This window comes from Chelonia mydas, chromosome 1 (genome assembly GCF_015237465.2).
Source record: "Chelonia mydas isolate rCheMyd1 chromosome 1, rCheMyd1.pri.v2, whole genome shotgun sequence".
NCBI classification, from domain to species: Eukaryota; Metazoa; Chordata; order Testudines; family Cheloniidae; genus Chelonia; species Chelonia mydas.
Window position 1 is genome coordinate 95,000,461 of NC_057849.1, and position 23,030 is coordinate 95,023,490.

At 39.5% G+C, this 23,030-nt stretch overlaps 1 protein-coding gene across 8 annotated transcripts in view; it reads right to left on the reverse strand.

The window, feature by feature from the left end:
* The window catches only part of ABCC4 (ATP binding cassette subfamily C member 4), a 209,407-nt gene that overhangs the window by 104,227 nt on the left and 82,150 nt on the right, over nucleotides 1–23,030 (reverse strand). For all 8 annotated transcript variants that reach the window (XM_037895822.2, XM_037895831.2, XM_043534656.1 and 5 more), the window contains one exon: nucleotides 21,200–21,346. In XM_037895822.2, the coding sequence (XP_037751750.1) occupies nucleotides 21,200–21,346 (147 nt within the window). The remainder of the gene's footprint in view (nucleotides 1–21,199; nucleotides 21,347–23,030) is intronic.

Consider the following 23,030-nt stretch of genomic DNA (forward strand, 5'->3'; position numbering starts at 1 on the left):
CCCCTTCCCTTGCTCAGTTTGGGACTACAATGAGGTAATGCTCACCTGACTCTGAAGGGGTGCGGAAAAGCCAAGAGGGAAGAAAGAACATGATAAAAGGGAGAGACGTTTGCCATGTGCTCTCTCTTCCACTTCCATCTACAGACACCACCACCAAGTGACTGAAGCGTTGATCAAAGGGAAGAGCCTGCCTGAAGGGCAACCAGCCAGCCTGTGGTGAGAAGCATCTAAGTTTGTAAGGGCGTTGAAAGTGTTAAGATCAACTTAGAATGCATTTTACTTTTATTTCATGACTTCTTGTTCTTTGACTTATAATCATTTAAAATCTATCTTTTGTAGTTAATACATTTGTTTATTCACCTGAAGCAGTGCGTTTGGTTTAAAGCGTGTCAGAGAGTCCCCTTGGGATAACAAGCCTGGTGCATACCAATTCCTTTGTTAAATTGACGAACTCATATAAGCTTGCAGCGTCCAGCAGGCATCACTGGACACTGCAAGATGGAGGTTCCTAGGGTTGTGTCTGGGACCGGAGCTATTGGTTAGTGTCATTCGTTTGCACAATCCATGCAGCGGCTGGCCAACAGTGCTCTCTCACGTAGCTGGGAGCAGCTTACATGCCAGAGGCAGTGCGTGAACCTCCCGGGAGTGGGGGGTTCTCACAGCAGAGCAGGGTAAGGCTGGCTCCCAGAGTCAACAATTGGAGTGACCTAGCAGATCACCGGTCCAGATAACACCAGGGGAATGTCACAACTGCCACTTATCCAGTTAGTCCCCAGCCTGTAGCAGCGCATGGGATTCTTCCGTCCTAAGTGCAGGACTGGGCTCTTGTTCTTGTTGAACCTCATCAAATTTCTTTTAGCCTAATCCTCCAGTTTGTCTAGGTCACTCTGGACCCTATAGAATCATAGAATATCAGGTTTGGAAGGGACCTCAGGAGGTCATCTAGTCCAACCCCCTGCTCAAAGCAGGACCAATCCCCAACTAAATCATCCCAGCCAGGGCTTTGTCAAGCCTGACCTTAAAAACTTCTAAGGAAGGAGATTCCACCACCTCCCTAGGTAACTCATTCCAGTGCTTCACCACCCTCTTAGTGAAAAAGTTTTTCCTAATATCCAATCTAAACCTCCCCCACTGCAACTTGAGACCATTACTCCACGTTCAGTCATCTGCTACCACTGAGAACAGTCTAGATCCATCTCTTTGGAACCCCTTTCAGGTAGTTGAAAGCAGCTATCAAATCTCCCCTCATTCTTCTCTTCTGCAGACTAAACAATCCCAGTTCCCACAGCCTGTCCTCATAAGTCATGTGTTCCAGTCCCCAATCATTTTTTTTGCTCTCCGCTGGATGTTTTCCAATTTTTCCACATCCTTCTTGTAGTGTGGGGCCCAAAACTGGACACAGTACTCCAGATGAGGCCTCACCAATGTCGAATAAGAGGGGAATGATCACGTCCCTCAATCTGCTGGCAATGCCCCTAGTTATACATCCCAAAATGCCATTGGCCTTCTTGGCAACAAGGGCACACTGTTGACTCATATCCAACTTCTCGTCCACTGAAACCCCTAGGTCCTTTTCTGCAGAACTGCTGCCTAGCCACTCAGTCCCTAATCGGTAGCAGTGCATGGCATTCTTCCATCCTAAGTGCAGGACTCTGCTCTTGTCCTTGTTGAACCTCATCAGATTTCTTTTAGCCCAATCCCCTAATTTGTCTAGGACCCTCTGTATCCTATCCCTATCCTCCAGCATATCTACCACTCCTCCCAGTTTAGTGTCATCTGCAAACTTGCTGAGGGTGCAATCCACACCAGCCTCCAGATCATTAATGAAGATATTGAACAAAACCGGCCCCAGGACCGACCCTTGGGGCACTCCACTTGATACCGGCTGCCAACTAGACATGGAGCCATTGATCACTACCCGTTGAGCCTGACAATTTGGCCAGCTTTCTATCCACCTTATAGTCCATTCATCCAGCCCATACTTCTTTAACTTGCTGGCAAGAATACTGTGGGAGACTGTGTCAAATGCTTTGCTAAAGTCAACGAACAACATGTCCACCGCTTTCCCCTCATCCACAGAGCCAGTTACCTCATCATAGAAGGCAATTAGATTAGTCAGGCATGACTTGCCCTTGGTGAATCCATGAATCACTTTCCTCTCGTCTAAGTGCTTCAGAATTGATTCCTTGAGGACCTGCTCCATGATTTTTCCAGGGACTGAGGTGAGGCTGACTGGCCTGTAGTTCCCAGGATCCTCCTTCTTTCCTTTTTTAAAGATGGGCACTACATTAGCCTTTTTCCAGTTGTCTGGGACGTCCCCCGATCGCCATGAGTTTTCAAAGATAATGGCCAATGGCTCTGCAATCACATCCGCCAACTCCTTTAGCACTCTCAGATGCAGCACATCTGGCCCCATGGACTTGTACTCGTCCAGCTTTTCTAAATAGTCCCGAACCACTTCTTTCTCCACAGAGGGCTGGTCACCTCCTCCCCATGCTGTGCTGCCCAGTGCAGCAGTCTGGGAGCTGACCTTGTTCGTGAAGACAGAGGCAAAAAAAGCACTGAGTACATTCGCTTTTTCCACATCCTCTGTCACTAGGTTGCCTCCCTCATTCAGTAAGAGGCCCACACTTTCCTTGACTTTCTTCTTGTTGCTAACATACTTGAAGAAACCCTTCTTGTTACTCTTAACATCTCTTGCTAGCTGCACCTCCAGGTGTGATTTGGCCTTCCTGATTTCACTCCTGCATGCCCAAGCAATATTTTTATACTCTTCCCTGGTCATTTGTCCAATCTTCCATTATCCCTACCTTCCAGTGTATCTGCCTCTCCCCCCAGCTTAGTGTCATCCGTGAACTTGCGGACCAATGCCTGGGGCACTCCACTTGATACCAGCTGCCAGCTAGACATGGAGCCATTGATCACTACCGGTTGAGCCCAACAATCTAGCCAGCTTTCTATCCATCTTATAGTCCATTCATCCAGCCTATACTTCTTTAACTTGCTGGCAAGAATACTGTGGGAGACTGTGTCAAATGTTTTGCTAAAGTCAAGGAACAACATGTCGACTGCTTTCCCCATATCCACAGAGCCAGTTATCTCATCATAGAAGGCAATCAGGTTGGTCAGGCATGACTTGCCCTTGGTGAATCCATGTTGACTGTTCCTGATCACCTTCCTCTCCTCCAAGTGCTTCAAAATGGATTCCTTGAGGATCTGCTTCATGATTTTTCCAGGGACTAAGGTGAGGCTGACAAGTCTGTAGAACCCTGGATTCTCCTTCTTCCCTTTTTTAAAGATGGGCATCTGCTCACATGGATCATCTTGCAGGATGAGAGCTTAAATTATGTGCTTTAAAAGTGACTGAAGAACAGGGTCCTTAGTGTGGAAATCCAAATGAACATTAGTAACAAACTCTAGGTGTTTTCAAGTACTACAGAAATATTTTGAAAATAATGTTAATTAGTTGCTTCTACACATACTCAATTCCTCTATTCTCCTCAGCAGAAACAGACAACCAAAGGATCACTTTTATGTTTAGAAAAGAGACACAAGAAGGTTCTGACATCTGAGAATTTAAACTAGATTTGAATCCTATTGAGGATGCATGAGTCATCTCTCAGGTTTAAATTAGATTATCTGCTAAAAGAAGAAGCACTATAATCTATAATGAAGGGTGACTGCCTACAGGAAAATAAATTTTTGTCCCTAGTGGCAGATGCTTGAACTTTAAAGGATCTGAGACTAAGCTTTTTGTGTAAGCCTTCCTGACAGAAATCAAACAATTGAAGTAATATCTTTAGTAGGTCCAAACTTCACTCCGCATACCACATGAAAACAATATCTAAACTCTGTAAAAGAAAATATATTGTCACTTCTAAAGCAACTGAGATCAAACAATTTACAGAAACCAAGACTTATTTTGATGACAATTAAATCTATCACCAGGATTTGAGATTCAATGAAATTGGACAATTGTGAAGAAAGGGGCTTTATTTTACAAAGTCTGGAGTACTTGGAAGACTCAACAGAAATTCTGTTGCACACTGAATTAGATGGAAGTATTAGATACTCTTTGAGGATTGTCTAGAGTTCAGTAATTAAAATAAGTGCTTCTTTGCTCTGCTCTGTTTCCTTCCAGAATTGTGTTTGGAATTATAGCAGAAATAGAAAGACATACTTCAAGATGCAAACAGTTTTCAGAACAAGCATTATACCAGTCAGGTTTCCTTTCTTAAAGGAGTGGCATATTTTGGTGTCTTCTTTATTGTTTCAAGTCTATTGCAACAGAACCTCTATTCCCATTAAAACTAGAGCCAAAGATGTATGATTCACTTCTGTACACCAAGCCCAAGTGCTTTTTAAGCAGTCCACCAATCTCTTTTTCATGTATCTACGATGTTGTAGAAAGCCCTCATGTTACCTCACACAGTATTTTGGATACCCAAAAGCTGTGGGCAGCAATGCGGGCCGGACCACCGCTTCCCACAGCTCCCATTGGCCGGGGACGGCGAACCATGGCCACTGGGAGTTGTAAGCAGCCATACCTGTGGACGCTCAGGTAAACAAATTGTCTCGTGGTCCACCAGGGGCTTACCCTGAACAAGCCGCGAACCAAGTTTGGGAACCCCTGATCTAGTCTGACCTCCTGCACTCCTGTAATAGACCCATAACCGCTGGCTGAGTTACTGAAGTCCTCTCATCATGATTTAAAGACTTCAAGTTACAGAGAAGCCACCATTTACACTAGTTTGAACCATGCTGCAGAGAATGGTGAAAACCCCCCAGGGTCTCTGCCAATCTGACCCAGGGAAAAATTCCTTCCTGAAGCCAAATATGACAATCAGTTAGATCCTGAGCATGTGGGCAAGACCCACCAGCCAGACACCTGGGAAAGAATTCTCTGTAGTAACTTAGAGCCCTCACCATCTAGTGTCCCATCACTGGCCTTGGAGATATTTGCAACTAGGAGTGGCAGATCGGTTACATCCCATTGTAGGCAGTCTCATCATACCATCCCCCGCATAAACTTATCAAGCCGAGTCTTGAAGCCAGTTGGGTATTTTGCCCCCACTACTCCCCATGTCAAGTCTTTTGTAGGCAACACAGCACAAAGGGCTTTTGAGGAGGGATTTGAAAGTGGGTAATGAGGAGGCTTGCAGATGTTTATGGGGAGTCTTCAGGGACAGCATGGAAAAAGACATGAAGGTGCTTATTTGAAAACTTAACAAATGAAGATGGAGATTGGCACCATGGACCAATCAGAAGCGAGTGTCGATGAAAAAGAAATGAGAGACGATAGGTAGCGTGGGGATTGACTATGAAGGGCCTTGAAAATGAAGAGAAGGAACTGATATTTGATGCCACAGAGAATTGGGATCCAATGGAGGGGTGCAAAGAGAGCAGTGCCATTGTCAAAGTGATAAACTAATGGCAAGAGCTCATGGCAAGTCCACACAACAAAAGCAGACTCTATGGCTATTACCATGGAAATTGATCTCATAGGGTTGTATCTGTGGCTGAAAACATGACTGAGATTAGTTTGATAACACAATTTTTCTTTTTACAAATAATTTTTGTCCCTGCTAGCAATAGATTAAAGGTGTTGGTCAACATATGTATGTATTACTTCTTACATTCATATGGATTAAACGCACAATATGGATATTGTATGTATAAATTTTGGCAGTTACTCCAACTGAATTGTACTGTTTTTTCCCACAATGCTGTTCACTCTTGTTAACTGGCATATCCCACAATACTGGATACAGAACAACTCAGCATTTGGCATAAGGGGATAGGAAAACTGTCAGAAACAAAGTACATTACTGTTCTGCCCCAATACAAGCTTGGGAGGTACCTTCATGGACCAGTAACTGAAATGCTATTTTGCAAACAAAGATAAGCAAGGTACAAAACAATAAGTTAAGGAACTGGCAGAAACTGAGTTTCAATTGTATTTTCCACTGAATGCATCCGATGAAGTGAGCTGTAGCTCACGAAAGCTTATGCTCAAATAAATTTGTTAGTCTGTAAGGTGCCACAAGTACTCCTTTTCTTTTTGCGAATACAGACTAACACAGCTGCTACTCTGAAAAGAATGTTTTGTAACTTGTGAAACCATGCCATAAATATAGCCAATTTAAATACATATTTCCAAAGCACACCTTCTGTGTAATATGAACTGAACACACTGCTTCCCTAGATGCATTGCTGATGTATTAACTCTTTCTTTTGTGCACCATATTTCTTTGTCTATAGACAATAAATTGGCTGTGCTTGGTTATTTGGATCTCTCAAACATTTTTAATATCCAACCACAGGTGTAGTCAAAATCAATTGGCTAAAAATATCAACACAGTGCAGCCATAGCTATTTCACTAAAATTATTTTGACAGCATTACAAAAAAAAAAAGGAAACAATCCTTTTTCCAACTATATTTCTAATATTATAAGTGAATTTAGTACTGGTGAAAGGTGACAGATAACAGACCGGGTCACACTCAAGTCCATCCCACACATAGAATACAGCATCAATGCAAGCTTTCTGCCTTCTGCCCCATTCATGTGTCTGACACCTGTTTTAGAATGATCACCTGCAGAACAATTCCCCTGAGTCTCTACTACAGACTGAGCATCACTGGATTAATCATTAAGATAAGGGGGGCGGGAATTGTGGGTTTTGTATTTTGTTGTTGTTGTTTTTTTACACATACATATAAACAGTGTTTGGTAAATGACTTTGAAGACGATGCTAAATTTCATTGTATGTGTCAATGCTGGTAACTAGCTTACTTTATTACCAAAAAATATGTACTGCCGTCATTAGTAACATAGTTCAAAAATGAAGGTCTTCAATATACCTGTCAATGCTTCAGAAAGAAACCTCAAGTCAATATTCTCTCACAGGATGAATTGGTTCTCTTTTGAAATTATTCCTTTGGATAAATTTCTGACGATTAGAACAAGTCTAAAATTGTTGAAAATGTTAGAAAGATTATTACAATTTTTCTGTGATCAATAGAATTGCGACAGAAAAGAGAAACATTTTTGAAAAACTAACAAGAACTTGATTACATAATGAATAACTTTTGACTTGAAATGTCCTATATTATTACCTTCCATCCTATCCAAGTACCAAGAAGTTCCTTCCGAATAGCAAAGATGTGCAAGATGAATAAAGAGGTCTACTATCATCTAAGGCATCTTCCAGAATTACACTCTCTTTTAGTCAAGGAATACCAGAATTACTTTTGAAGAACTAATAATAGTAGCTTTTACTCAAAGTAAGACAAATTTTGTATGCATCTTTTTTCCCTTCCCCAAATTAAAAAAAAAAAAACTACTAGCAATTTTAGAACATTGGGCTCTATTGTCTGGACATTTCACAACACATATAGTCACCCTCAAACTGAGATTTTTTTCCTGGTTGGGAAATAAATGCTTCCGCAGATCCGTTATGAGAAGTACTAAGATTATATGCAGTGTCACTTCAACAGGATTTTGTATAAATGTTTAAACATAGGCCTGGGAACCTTAGCACCTAAATTAATCTCGATTTCTCCATTTGTAAATTGGAAATATGAAAGTACCTAGCTCACTGGGTGCTGCAATGATTGATCATTGTTTATAGATCATAATGAAAATAAAAGGCATTTTATATATATATGTGCTACAATATATATTGCAAATAGTCAGCACTATAGGTCACATGTTCGTTTCTGCCATGTAGAGCAAGAAAGAGCAAAGAAGCCAACTGACCCATAAATGAGGGCAATGCTTCTCTGTCATGCTCCACACTGACTCTCATACTGCAAGAAGTCCTGCATACAAAAACCTCATGGTCAGGACTCCATCCATTCAGAAGGGCTAGACTAATTGAAGAGGTGACAGCCACTCCAGGATATTGTATCCGAGGAAGACCACAGGGATCACACACATAAAATAACTGCACTAGCATAGAAATGGAATGGATGTTCGAATTTAGGGGGTGGGGGTGACTGGGTTTTGGGGGGGTTACAGCTGATGTGCAAAGGAAAAGATGTATTGCGAAGGTCTGATGTATAGGGAAGGTCCTAAAAAAAGAAATGGTAGCTGTTTTCCTACATGAGAAATTCACGTCAATTGTCCTGGAAGACTAGATAACCTTGCCTACACTCGGAAAAGTATCCATTATTGACAATGGGTGTTCAAAGAGATGCAGCTGAACTTGTGCTACACCTGCAAGTGCAACCAAGGACAAACTGTGTTCACCATTGTTCACCATGATGTTCAACTGCATTCGCTGGTGACTAGCAATAGCAGAAGGAAACTCTTTTTTCCTATAGACAAGGCTAAAGGTGATTGGAGACTGAGAAATGACAACAGCAAAAGAATGAAAGTTGAGCAATTAACAATGGAATGTTTTTTAGTCAGACTATTTTTTTCTTAACACAAATTGGACTTCAATGACTAACATTTTGGGCAAAGACACATTTGGCAAAGATTTTGCACACACTGTAGTTTAAATGAATTACTCGTAATTAATACATTAATTTGCCTAGTAACGAATCTATTTGTTAAAAAATATATTTCCTGAACCTTTTCATTTTTGTCTGTATTATTACAGACATACTTGCTGACAGGTATTTTGAAATAAATGATTAAAATAATGGAAACTGGCATGATTATATTGTGTTATTTTGACAAATAAAATATGCAGAATTTTTAATATTTTGGCACAGAATTCCCCCAGGAGTAATAAAGAAGCAGAAAAGGCCACAAGCCCAAATTTTAAAAAAAATTATTTGCAGATCTCCCTAAGTGGATTGTTCTTCCCATAATAAAAACCTTTCCACATTACCCAAAAGGGATACTGGTTCAACGGCAGCCAAAACCAACCTATTCATGCTGTCACTTGCAGAAAGAGTAAGATTTGTGAACCACAATATATGTCTGTATATAGATAGCCTGGGCCTCCACCAGATGTCTGGGATTCAATAATATCTTGTGACGTGTGAATTTTGGAGGCCAGATCCCCTTTCCACTCTGTGGAGTGGGGCAAACCTCCTCCCACACAGACTGATTTGGATTTGGATAGTGAGTGAATCTGGAGTTTCCTCATCTTGTACCTGAGATGTTCCTGTGGAGGAAAAAAAGTGTCCCTATATCATCATCTAGCAGCTTGACATGTAGAAGTTTACTAGTTTGCAATAAATATATTTTAATTAAAAGTGTCCTAACTTCATTTTAATTAGGGAAAACAGTTTTAGTAATGAAGCTATGAGCCAAATAATGGCTGCTCCAGTGTAGGCACTGTGGGAGCTAGAGAGAGGTTGTTAGCCTTGCCCTGCCAGCCAGCCAGTGCTCCCATGCAAAGAAAGTAGTGATAATGTAGCTGCCTGCCCTTCTTGGAGCAGGGAGAGAGAGAGAGAGGGAGAGATGCTGCCACCAGCTCTGAACAATCCAGATATGTTGTAGCCATGCTTCCTTTGTATTAGAAGGCTTTGGAGAGGTCTGTTGGGGGCAATCCATGCTACATCTTTTCAGTGGTTATACAAAGGAGTACTATGGAGTGTGCTTCTCCAGCACCACCAGAGGCATCATATTTGCTCCTGTTCTGTATGCATAATGCCTCCCATTATCACCACACTTCCTACCCTTTTTCCACCCCACCCACACCATAGCTTTAACAGAAGGAGTCATAATTTAACCATACGTTTTAAATCTCTTGACTCGAAGACAGAAGTTTTATGCCATGGTCTGTTTTGCTGAGTAAGTGTAATGAGTTATCAGAAAGAACATACCAATGTTTGTTAGGATGATGCCATATGTATTTAGTTGCATACTTCTTGGCCTTTTAAATAGCAATAAATGCACATTGCAGGATCAATATCTAATATTAAAAATAGATTTTGAAACCATCCTGGTCTAATCTCAATGCTGGTACAATACGCTTACATGTGGGAAACCCAGCTTTGGGATCTAAATGTTGTCCTTAATTTATGGAGTGAGAATGCTGTGGCCGAGGAGAAGAAAGTACTTTGTGTTTGTTTTCTTGTGACCTTTCCAGTCAACTAAGGAACAATGTTGATGAGCTATCGAGGAAGCCGTGACCAGATCTCTTTGATGGAAAAAGATCCACCACAATATGAGGCTTTATGTGTGCTATTTACTAAATTAGCAGGGGTCTATATTGTATCTTATATGTATTAAAATTTCACCATGAAATAGTGTGCCTGACAAAACTGTGAAGTACTGTGCCTGACAAAGTGCCTGAAAAATGCAAGGAAATGACAAGTTAAGCCACCAAACTGTACATATACCATCTTCTCCACCGACCAACACACTATCATTACCACAACTGCCATACACAAAAGACCATGCACCACAATCTTAACTGTGGCCTTTATTTACCTTTCTGCATGCACCCGTTCATCATATTCTTTTTTCCCTCAACACCAGGAGTCGTTTAGTGTAGGGTTGTGTTGGGAGAAGTTAGAGTGGTAAAAAAGTACGTGCAGGGGGAAGTTTAAAGAAGGTGATGGAAGGATGGCATTCCTAGATAGGCAAAGTAGAGATGGAGGTATATTGTCTGAGGTACAGTAGCTGTGGCACTGGTAAGACGTAGTTATGGATGGAAGAGTAGATAGTACAAATCGCTCGGTGGCTTAACTTTTCATTTCCTTACTTTTATGGGTTAGTGTTTGTCAGGATTCAGGGCTTGAAGCAAAGACAGACTCCAAGTAACCTAACAAATGCAGTTGGATCAGCCCCACCTCTCCTGGGGGAAGGATAGCTCAGTGGTTTGAGCATTGGCCTGCTAAACCCAGGGTTGTGAGTTCAATCCTTGAGGGGGCCATTTGGGATCTTCAGCAAAAATTGGGGATTGGTCCTGCTTTGAGCCAGGGGGTTGGACTAGATGACCTCCTGAGGTCCCTTCCAACCCTGATATTCTATGATTCTAACATGGAGAAGAATCAGTGCCAGGCATTGGGCCTATGCCTATACTGTATGGGAACCAGGACACTTCCATCAAGCAGCCCTACAATGGTCTGAGCTGCGGTCACTTGGGAAACACCAAGTTCCAGCTCCAATAGAGCCTTTCTCCTCTCCTTGCAGGCCAACATTTGTCTCATGGTATCCTGGTGATGGCCAATCAGCATCCAAAACATCTTCAACTCTGGCACCCTGCCATGCCTGACACCAACGTAGAGGTGCTGCTGGACTCAAGTGCCTCAAGCAATTTCATGGATCTTGAGCACACAAGATCCCCACCAGCACAAGGACTTCCCCAAGTTAGTGGAGTCCATACATGTGTCATTCCTTTCGTAGGGACCAAATGGCTCCCTTAGAGGTAACCACTCTTCTAGGCCATCAATAAATCCTCCGGTTTGGGCTAATTCATGCACTGCATTCATCAGTTATTCTTGGCATTCTCCGGCTCATTGTCCATGACTGGTCAGAGCTGCCGAGGTCTGCTGGCCCCGGGCAGTGGTCCCCTGCTGGCCAGTCAGCTGGAGCAGCTGTGGTCATCCGCTGGCACTGGCAACAGTCCGCAGACCCCGGCAGCTGGTGCCATTGGCCCCGGGCACTGGTAAGGCATGTAGTTGTGGATGGAAGAGTACAATTATTGTTTACTTCCCATGACCTGTCCATGACTTTTACTAAAAATACCCATGACTAAATTGTAGCCTTAATCATCAGGTATTCATGAGTCCTTCCTAGTTATAGAATAAAATCTCACAGAAAAAATTGTAGTTCATCACTGAGAAGATATTGTGCACACCCAGACCCATCAACCAACCAAATAGGGTTGTATGCACACCCTGACACACTCCCCCACGGATAAACCCATTAGCCCTGTGGGCATCCAAGCTCCCTGCCCCACCAAGTGTGCACAGTGCATAAGCTTTGTTATAATGGTTAAATATGATCCTCAGTTCACCATTTTATTTCTTAAAAACTCCGATTCCACGAGTTGTTCTCAAAAGACACCCCCCTGCCAAGTTTTGCATAGATAGACAATGTTTTTAAAAAGATATTGATCAACAATATAAAACAGGACTGCCAAGGAAATTAATTCAGCAGGAGACCAAATTCAAATGCTTCCTATTAAAAATATGATAAACCAAATCAAAATGCATGGAACATTCAAAAGGGGATAAAAATTAAACTAGTGTAAAATTTCACCCCAAATGGACACCTAACATTTAGAGGGAAATTTCCACACACACACACCCATTTTAGAATACTACCCTAGCTATGGAGTCACTTCCCAGAGCCTCTGTAGTGGACACACAACATATGTCTACTTTTTATGTTTTTTACTCTTAAAAAATAATGAATTAAACAAAGCCATATGTGATAAATGAAGGGGGGGAGGAGTAGCTTCCTTTTATGGACACCCAGCCAGCCAGTTAGCTTTAAAATCCCTCTTGGTAGCTGTTCTCTACTTGCTTTACCTGTAAAGGGTTAAAAAGTCTGACTGCATGCATAAGTAAAAGGAAGTGAGTGGGCACCTGCCAAAAGAGCCAGTGGGAAGGCTAGAACTTTTTAAAATTGAAACAAGACTCCCCTTTGGCTGTCTGTTGTTGTTCTCCAGAGAAAGGAGATGCAGAGCAGGAATAGGGCTAAACTATGCCGTAGCAAGCTTTAAGCCAGGTATGAAAAACCATCAGATCATACCTAGAGACTACGTATCTGAAACCCCAGATATGTAAGTATAGGAGGGAATGTTTAGGAAGAAGACGCGATTAGGGTTATTTCTTATTGGCTTGTGGACTCCTCTGTGCTAACCCCCAAATGCTTTTGTTTTGCTTGTAACCTTTAAGCTGGACCTCAAAAATATTATTTTGATGCTTAACCCTTATAAGTGGTTCTTTTTAAATCTAGCAAAAAGACTAAGTTCCAAATTTTCTTCTTTTTTGTTTTTAATAAAATTTACCCTTTTTAAGAACAGGATTGAATTTTTGTGCCCTAAGAGGTTTGTGCATATGTTGTTTAATTAGTTGGTGGCAACAGCTGATTTCCTTTTTTTTTCTTTCTCACTTCTTCCCCGGAGCGGGAGTGAAAGGGCTTGCGAGTATCCCACAGGAAGGAATTCCCAGGTGTGCTTTTCTGGTTCTCAAAAGGGATTTTTTTGCACTTGAGTGGTGGCAGCATCTACCCATTCAAGGTCAGAGAGAAGCTACAATCTTGGGAGTTTAATACAAGCCTGGAGTGGCCGGTATTAATTTTTAGAATCCTTGCAGACCCCCACCTTCTGCACTCAAAGTTCCAGAGTGGGCAATCAGCTTTGACACCATACAAGGGCAATAACTTACTAATGCAAAAGCTATTTAAAATACTGATATCTGTCAACACACCTACCCCATCAAGCTGTTCCTTCACTTACATACCTAAATACGAAATCAAGTTCTTATTTAGGATATATTCATACAGTGGAAGATAATGTCACAAATACCCAAATCTTGATTCTCTTTAGACTTCCTGCATTTCTACCCATATTAATGCATGATGCGCTGTGATTTAAAATAGCTGACAAAACACCAACATACATCTTTTTCTGGAAAAAAAAAGGGGGGGGGGAAACCAACACGCTAATTTATTCTGGATTGTTTCTAATGGTTTGGGAATTAATTCTACCTGTTACCTTTTCTAATTAAACAACATCAGAGTAGTGATCACTTAAACACTATCACTATCAAGTGCAGAAATCTCGCCACTCCCGCAGCTACTGATTGCTATAGTTCAGGTTTTAATCTGGATTTCTGGAGTAGGTAGACTTTTAGATATAGCATCATCCCAATTTTCATTCATATCTTCTACTGAAATTTTTATTTTGGATTGTAAATCTGAGAAGTGCCTTTTCATCCCAGTCTTCTTCAAGAGCCTCACATGCAGAGAAACAATCTTCAACTGTTGCATAATCTGCTAGATGCTTACAGTCTGGTATGAGACTAATTAACTCATCCAGATGCTGCAGTGCAGATTACCCAGGATCATCTGGGAGAGAGAGTTCCGTGCAGTACAAAACAGAAAAGCACTGTTAATGAAACATTTTTTTAATTGTAATGCTCTTCAGTTCATTCCAACTTGCAGCAGCTCAGTTCACAGCACCCAGCAGGTTGATGTCTCTGCAGGCAATGTTGTGCTTTAAATTGTATCCATTTTATCAATTAGAAATGACATTAAACACTAACAGAAGGTTTTTAGAAATTTGATTATCCCAACATATGACTTTAAACACAAGGTGCAGTTTCCTGGAAGCCTTTTGGTTTCATATTTCAAAGACTGATATAGCTGTGACCAAGGGCTCTGTCCATAAACAGCAAGACAGAATGACTTTTTCACACTCTTTGTTTTGTTTCCAATTCACAACAAACCTAGAAGCCTCCCACAATTTTTAAACAACTATATTATTACTTTCTCTATCGGTCAGATCACTTATTACTAGCTTTTAAACCATACTTGTCTACCAATCTGTCTATTTCCAAATCCTTATTTTATGGTGGGGTCACACTAACTGGGCTATTCTTCAGTGTTTCAGTTTTAAATCGCTCACACATTGTTTCACTAATATTATCACTCTCCATTTGTTTCCTTTTGAAAGTGCCTTGAACCATCAATGTTTCCTTCCCACCTGTGGTGAGTTGTTAAAATGTCCTGAATCTGTTTATAACCATGGCATAACTCCTCTTCTACTTTTCTGCATGCCACATTCATGAATGACTTTAATTCAGTCTTCTAAATTCAGTACTTTTAATTAGGTTCCTTTCCCTTTGTCAGCTTCTCTCCCTACCCCTTTACATCTGGTTCAGATGGAATGGCTGCCTTTCTGACTGCTTTAGCAAGTGGCAGCATAGAATTGCAGTATCTGGGCAGGTCAGCATACGGTCAGAAATGAGATTCACAGCAGGCCATTCTTTTGCAGGGGGTCTTACTGTGAGGAAGATGGAAAATCTCTGTGAAGGGACTTGAAATCTTGTGCCAGTGAAGCAGGACACTGCCACTGGGAAGTGGCTGCAAGCACAAGTGTCACTCTATATCTGTTTCAAATATGTGCAGTATTCTTCTAAACAGCTTTTATAATATTTTAATTTTATTTCACACATTAAGGGTAAATAGAGTGAATGGCAACTTGACGAACTGCAAAGGTAGTGGGCTTGTCTCATTATCAGCTTCTGACTGAGCTTCAGCCAATGATTATTACAAAGAAAAATAAGAATAAAAATGAAATAGGTTATGATAATAGATAATAAATGTAACCAAAATACTGGTGTAATATTTACTCACCTTAGACTACTCCTACAGTAATCAACTTTATAAAGGTTATTGGCAGAATCACAATAGCAATCAAATATACGTAAGTGTAAGTCTATTTAAATTCGTAACAAAAGCTATGAGACTATCAGTAAGTGAACAACTCCCATATAATATCATTTAATATCACACCCTGATAAGACTAAGCACATATAACCATTGTTATATGAAAAAACATTAAACCTTTTTAAAAAAACCAAAACATGTAGCAATCAAACAGGTTTTAATTACCACACCTACTTTAAACTACAAACAGTTCCATTCAAACACACAAAAACAATATTTAGAGTGTTATGTGGCTGTTCAGGATCTTTATGATTGATGGAATCTATTGTGTTGTCATCTTTATAATCACTCACATTTGTTGTTCCTAACAAGGAAAAGGAGGGTATGTTTTTATTTTATAATACAGGTTGTCTTACAGTGACTAACTCCTTCCTTTGAACATAAACTAACAAACCTGTGTACACGTGAATATGTTTTAAAAGTTGGCTCACAGAGGGAAAAAAACAAAGCCTGTGGAACTTGAGCTAATATGAAAAATATTCTACTTAAGGGAGCTGTCAAATAGCTATTATCCTTATTCACCATTCCTTGAAGTTCATCTTGATCACAAGGAAACATCAAAAAACTATTTTAAAAACCCAGTATATAATATATTTTGTTATAAAAGGAAACCAGTTGAGTAATTTCACTCATATAGGCATATAACCAATTTTCTGACATTGCTACTGAATATTTTATCAGCAACGAATTATAACACTAGCGAAATATTTTAACATGAAGCCTTGCCTTGTAAACTACCTGTCCCATATGTCAAAACATCACCTACCATAAATCATAGAATTTAAGACCAGTATTTCTTGTTTAAACATGCTACTTATTCAGCAGAACCACTTGTGTGAACAAGCATAGATTAAAGTACACAAACTTAAGCAACTTTGCCATCCAACTGATAGAACTATAATTTAAACTCATTATCAGTGTTCTAATTTTCAGAGTGCTGAAATAATGTGCTTGTTGAAAATATTATACATTTAAATACCTTAACAGCATTGCCCATTTGAAGCTACTTTCAACTTGCAAATAAAACAGACAGGCATTTGTGTATTGATGAACATGCTTTTCACCCAACAAAGGAACTTTCTGTGTCAAATTATAGGTGTTTAATCAGTTGATTTATGAACACCACAATTAAATAATCTATGCCGTAGAAAAAAATAAACTGCATTATAAAACCACTTTTCTTTTATATTTTTATCTACCACATTTATAGTTGGGATTTGCTTTTGCCTCATGGCTAGTAGCTTTCAGTTTAATATATCATTTTTGGCTGTAAAGGTAAGGGACTATTTCTTTCTATGATAATGATGCCTGAATCTCAAAAAGTTTGGCATGGAAGCACCCAAAAGACTGAACGCTTATTCACAGCTTGTCCAGCCCTCTGGCACAAATGGGCTGAAAATTTCACCAGAAACAGGACATTTCTTGCAAGACTTTCAGTACTTTCTGCTGCTGAGCAGGCCAGAAATGCTGTTAGGGCCGCAGTCCACAGTATTGCGGCTCCTCTTGTTCTAGTCCCAGCCCGAAACCCAGAGTGCTAAGAGTACTAAGCGTCTGTTTGTTTTGTTTATAAAGACTGAGAAAATTTTGTGTACATCTCAGTAGTGCTTCTGCTTCTAGACAGAGCTTTGAGGGGAAAACAGGTTTCTATTTTATCTGAACAAATTCATACATATGAATCATTTATTTTATTCATTCCTATGGCACTTATAGCATGGCAGCAGCGGGTTTCAGTTTACTAAATTTAAACAGAAAAATTATGTAGCCCATCCACAAAAACTAAAATTATTGCAAGGACTAGCATCCCTTCTCTAAGGAGAGAAAGAAAGATCAGCCCACAAGATCCAAGAAACAGAAAAAATAAACACAATTATTTAAAAGCTATGGAACTATATTTCAAAGTAGGAGCTCTCAATTAAACAATCACTCCTTGTGGGATCTTGGTGTCTAACCCAGAGTTCTGTCAAATTTGATGACAAATGTTTCTTACAAACAAGTAGAAAAAGAAACTAAGTGTTGCTAGAGTCCTCCTTATATGAGCCAAATAGGTAAAATCCATAATGTTACCTGCCTCCTTTGGTGACAAGACTACACAGTTTGTGGACTCTAATCTCTTAGAAGACAGGCTTCGAACTTACAGTGAGAATAATTAAGGGAAAATATTATATTTGTATGTAATTGAGATAATACCACAGAACCATATTATTGCCCAATGTATAGACTGAAAAATTGAAAGTCCAATGCTGAAAGATTGCTTCTAAAAATAGACCAGATGAATCTTTGTTATTTTTCTAATAAACTGTTGTAATACTAGACCAGGATAAAATGGATCATGCTGCCCTCTTGTGCTAGACTTGCAAAAGAGAGCAAGCCTTTATTAATGCTGGAGAACAGATGAAGTGGAACATACGAAGCATTCACTATGAACTGGAAAATGTCCACAGTTTCCTCCTAAGAGCTAACCTGGAATGCATGTTCAGACTCCCATACTGGTATCTGGATGGAGGAGCAGAGGAAAGTTTGAAGAGCAAAGGATAACTTGTATATTCCTTTAAAAGAATGCAAGTAAGTTTTATTAACCAATATAGACAAGCAATAAATAATAAAGTCTGAAACCCAACAATGTGATATCACATATAAATCAAACATTATTATGACTCCATAATTAGGGGTCTGTCGAGATCCACAGCTAAAACTGAATTTCAGTGCCCTAATTTCCAATCACCACTTCTGCACATAGAGTAAAATTTTCAAAAATGTTTAAGTCACTTAGGTACTTCAGTCCCATTTGCAATGAGACTTAGGCTCCTAAGGATATGTCTACACTGCAATTAAAAACCAGCCTGGATGCTGGGACACTCCAGGCTCCAGCCTGAGCCCAAAAGTCTACACCACAATTAAACATCCCCTTAGAACCACACCCCATGAACGTGAGTCAGCTGGCATGAGCCAGCCGCGGATGTCTATTTGTAGTGTAGATAGACCGTAAGTCACTTCTGAATATAGGATGTAGGTGCTTTCTAATAATGTTACCAAACAGTGTTACCAGTAACACACTTAAACAATCAATACTAATTGTATTTTTACATATGTGTCATATTACATAATGGTAGAATCTGCCTACTTAAAAACCTTTATTTTCATTATTAAATATAATATTTTTTAAAATACTTAACACGTTTTTCTATTGTTTCTTTTATTTCCTAAAACATCATGACATCTAGATTTCCAAAATTATTCCAGATTACCTCAATCGTTCCTAATTCTCATTTATACCACGACACCTTTACACACTTCTGGAACTGTCAGAACAGCATAAAGGGGTTTGCATGTAAAGGAGAATCAGTCCCCATATCTGAGTCATAAGTTAATCAGTAAAATATTATTTTTAAAAAGTTATTCCCATTAATCATCTTTACTGATTTGAGATACACCACTGGGAGCTGATGAACATGTCATGATTCATCACCTATTTCCCTTTTTCAATGTCACTTCCCTAGCCCTACTTACTAGCCTCTTTCCCCAACAGGAACTATTAGGTGCTCAACACTTTTGCAAAATCAAACCACTTATTAGTTGCCTAATTGGATTTAGTAGCCTAATTTAGTCCACCATTTTTAAAATCTTGGCTCTTGTATTTAGTATTGCTGCTTATAAAGAATGATCCTCCCGAACTACAGAGAAGTAAGGAGATAGCTAAGATTGCTGTGGGGATGTTAACAACGAATTCCTTAACTTCTGCATTACTACAATCTCATCCTTACTGGTGAATATAACAGCGTAAATATAATATTAAAAGAGCAACACAATACTTTCAAAATAAAGTTGTAGTTCATTCATTCATTCATTCAATCAATCAATAAGGCACTTCTTTTAATAAATGGAGACATCTTTAGCCTAGGCAAATCTTGCTCCAGTTCAAAAGCTACCTGCACAGGAATTGATAGCAAAATGGAATCCCTAGGTTGAAGATCTAAAATAAGATGCATACACAGTACAAGATTTTCCAGATGACTGAAAGATGGTGCACATATCGTGCTTAGCACTAAATTGCAGAACTGCTGACTGCTGCAACTTTGAATAAGAACAACCAGAGTTTCATATGCCTTCTTTATGAGAGAAAGAAGACGTGCAAAAATACCTATACAAGAATATCTTTATATGCTACTGTTAGCAAATGATGTAGGAGAAGGAACATGTGTACACAGAAATTATTCCTAAATCACAGAATAACTACTAATAATGGAAACATCCATGTAAAAACCATAGAGAGATCTGGGTAATACTGGTGTATTTGTTCTGTGCATAGCTGTTGTTAAAAAACAAATAATGATCTTTTACATCACACTTTTTATCTATAGGTTTCAAAGTACATTACAAAGCAGACTGGTAAGTAATGCAGACTGAATGCAGGTATTTAATTCTATCCCATAGATATGACCTAGAGATTTTATAATAAATTATGTTCATTGAACTTACTACAAGATGATTACATCTCCCCTCAGATGGGGTTACTGTACCTTGTTAAACACTTCAAAGGGGGAAATGCTGCATATCTGGTGATATCCCCTTTGGTTGGTCCTGCCATTCCTCTTGACCAGCTCCAACAGGCATCACACAAACAGATATATCCTGCTCCACTGAGCACCAGCTCTCCACTCACCAGCCCCCTAGCTGAGCATACAGTTTCTCTTTGAGCCCTCCCGCCTAGACTGCTACATACCCATAATGTTGGCCCACAGACATATCTCTATGCATGTCTAAATGCATGTTATGTTCAAAAAATGGTACCATGGCTATCTACTGCACTTATAATCTCACATCCACTGCTTTTTACTTCATATGATCATTTATGCAAAGGAAAAATAATAATTCTCTCAATGAAAAGCACCCTAGACTTATTCTCACAATCCTGGAAGATGTTTTATAGGAGAAAAACCTCTATAGGAACACATCACATCATCCTTCCATTTCTCAAAGACCAGTGATTCTCCTCTTGGTATTTTCTTTCCCCACTCCTCCTCACTCTGCTTCACTTTCACTTCCTTTCACTTCTCCCCCTCCTCAAATATAATCACATCACAAATTTATCAGGTGTACTTTGCATCCAAACACCTTTCCCTTTATGCTCAAATAAATTTGTTAGTCTTTAAGGTGCCACAAGTACTCCTCGTTCTTTTTGCTGATACAGACTAACACGGCTACCACTCTGAAACCTGACCCAGATTATATCTTAAATTGCATAGTTTTGTTTTCTATCCATTCTGGGTGCGTGAGTGAGTTATTTTTACAGTCATTGTCCAAACTGTTGTTTCTACACATTTTTGAACCGCTATAGCATAGTTTAAATAGATTGTTTAAAATCATCTCTGTACACATCTTTGTCATCCACAAAGAACATTTAGCGTCAATTCCACAAACAACATTTAGGGTCAATTTTGCAATGAAAGACACTACAAATTACCTCACAAAAATGCACATATACTTGTTACATGCAGAAAAACTTAAACTCATGTTCACAAATCAAGTAATTAGTAATGCAACTGGTAGATAAGTGTGCAATACCAACAACAGCTTCTGTCTGCATGTGCAAGTGCAGGATTAGGTAAACATCCAGAATAAGATCAGTCAGTTACTAATATGCTTTAAAAAAATGTAACTCTAGCTTTCTAACTGATATGATGTAGTAGTAAATATGAAGATTTTATTTTTTAAAAACCAAAAATGTGTGAGTATCAGAAGACTTAATTTGGACTACCACACATTTGTTTCATTTTTCTTATCATACGTCATGATGGAGATAGTATGTAATTTTTTTAAACGTTCCTCTTACCTATAGGGTTTCTGTCAAAGAACAACACTGGAGCTTTCAAAAGTGACTGAAACATTTTGTTGTGCAAAGTTTGACCAGCATTCACAAGAACGGTGAATACCAAGAGACTTCTCACTATGCCAAAAAGTACTGTCGCCACAGTCAAACCTAAAATTAAACAAATAAATACGGTCAAAGTATATACACAGATCTATCTCTTTAATGATACAGTGTGAGAGCATTTTGGTTAAAACTACATTCATTTTGTTCAGAGTTGTATTCAGACAGTTCACATGAAGCAAATCATCATCTTAAAGCTTAAGACTCAGGATGAATGCTCTCTCCAGTAGGAAGCAGTACTATAAACTTGTTAATAGCTTAATTTATCCTAAAATTAACTGACAATTTAAACAGTTTCTTTTTTATACCATTTACAGAGGCATAACTTTATACAACCACAGGAAATTTCATTAACTATCTGATAGTCTGTACAATATCCTTTGCACATCCATTCTGTCACGTAATTCTTTATATAGTATTACACATAATTGTGGCTTATGTTGGTCACTATTGAAAAGTCAACATTTTCCAACAGATACTAAGCACATACTGACCAGTTATTTCCTATTCTAAGGATAGGGGAAATTGGCTATATTTCAGATCCCACTGTATGGCAACTGTGGGACACGGTGAGTTTTTAAATGTCAATCACTTTATATAGTCAGGTCTATCAATTGTACCATGTTATTTGCAGTAGTTTCTGCTGGCTTAGAGTTTTACCTCAGTAGAATATCCTTTACTTTTCTGTCCAGTGGCACCTTAAAGACTAACATGCATGCATCTGAAGAAGTGGGTTTTTACCCACGAAAGCTTATGCCCAAATAAATCTGTCAGTTTTTAAGGTGCCACCAGACTCCTTGTTTTTTTGGGGATACAGACTAACACGGCTACCCCCTGATACTTTACTTTTCTGAATCTCTGTTTTACACAAAGGTTCAGAAAGAAATACGGTAGCATTTATTACACCCCCACATCACCCAGGATCTGAAACAAAACATAGCCTTTTGCCAAATTCAGGAATGGTAACAATAGACATAGATCACATTAAACTATTAGATATATCCTTTTGCCTTTGGTTTTTAAGATTTTTTGGGGGTGAGGTTTAAACTTGGTTTCTGTAAAATGAACATTGTACCAACCTATTGCTTTCAATTACAAACAAAAAACAAACAATTCTATCCTTGAGAGATCTTAAAATTACAATATCAAATTTATCTTTATTTTGTTAGCATACACAAATCTTGCCTTAAATCTGTATAATTACTTTATTATTTGTAAAATGATTTAATTGTACAATCATAAAATGCCAGATTCTGCCACCCTTACTCATATTGTGTAGCCCTGTGGAACTGTGTAACACCGAGAGATCCTGATTGTCAGGTGGGATTGAACCTGGGGCCTCTGGAGCTTAGTGCATGAGCTTCTACCTCATGAGCTAATGTTTTAGCTGGCTTTTAGCTCATGCACTAGAGGCTCATGCACTAAGCTCCAGAGGTCCCAGGTTCGAGCGCACCCACTGACGACCAAGGTCTGTTGGTGTTACAAGTGGGGGCTCGCCTGGGATTTCAGCTGGGAAGTGTCTGAAGCTCGGGATGCACTTCCTCAGCGAGGGGAAGTATGTAACCCACACACGTCCTGGGTGTGGTGTTCTGTCCCATCTAGTGACACTGAGACCACTTAGAGAGCAATTAATGAGTCTGCTCCATGCTCTGTAAGAAAGGGTGGTATCATCTGGCCCTTAAACTATAAGGTTATCAGGGCATGGATTTGACTTCCCTGTGCCCTCTGTGAA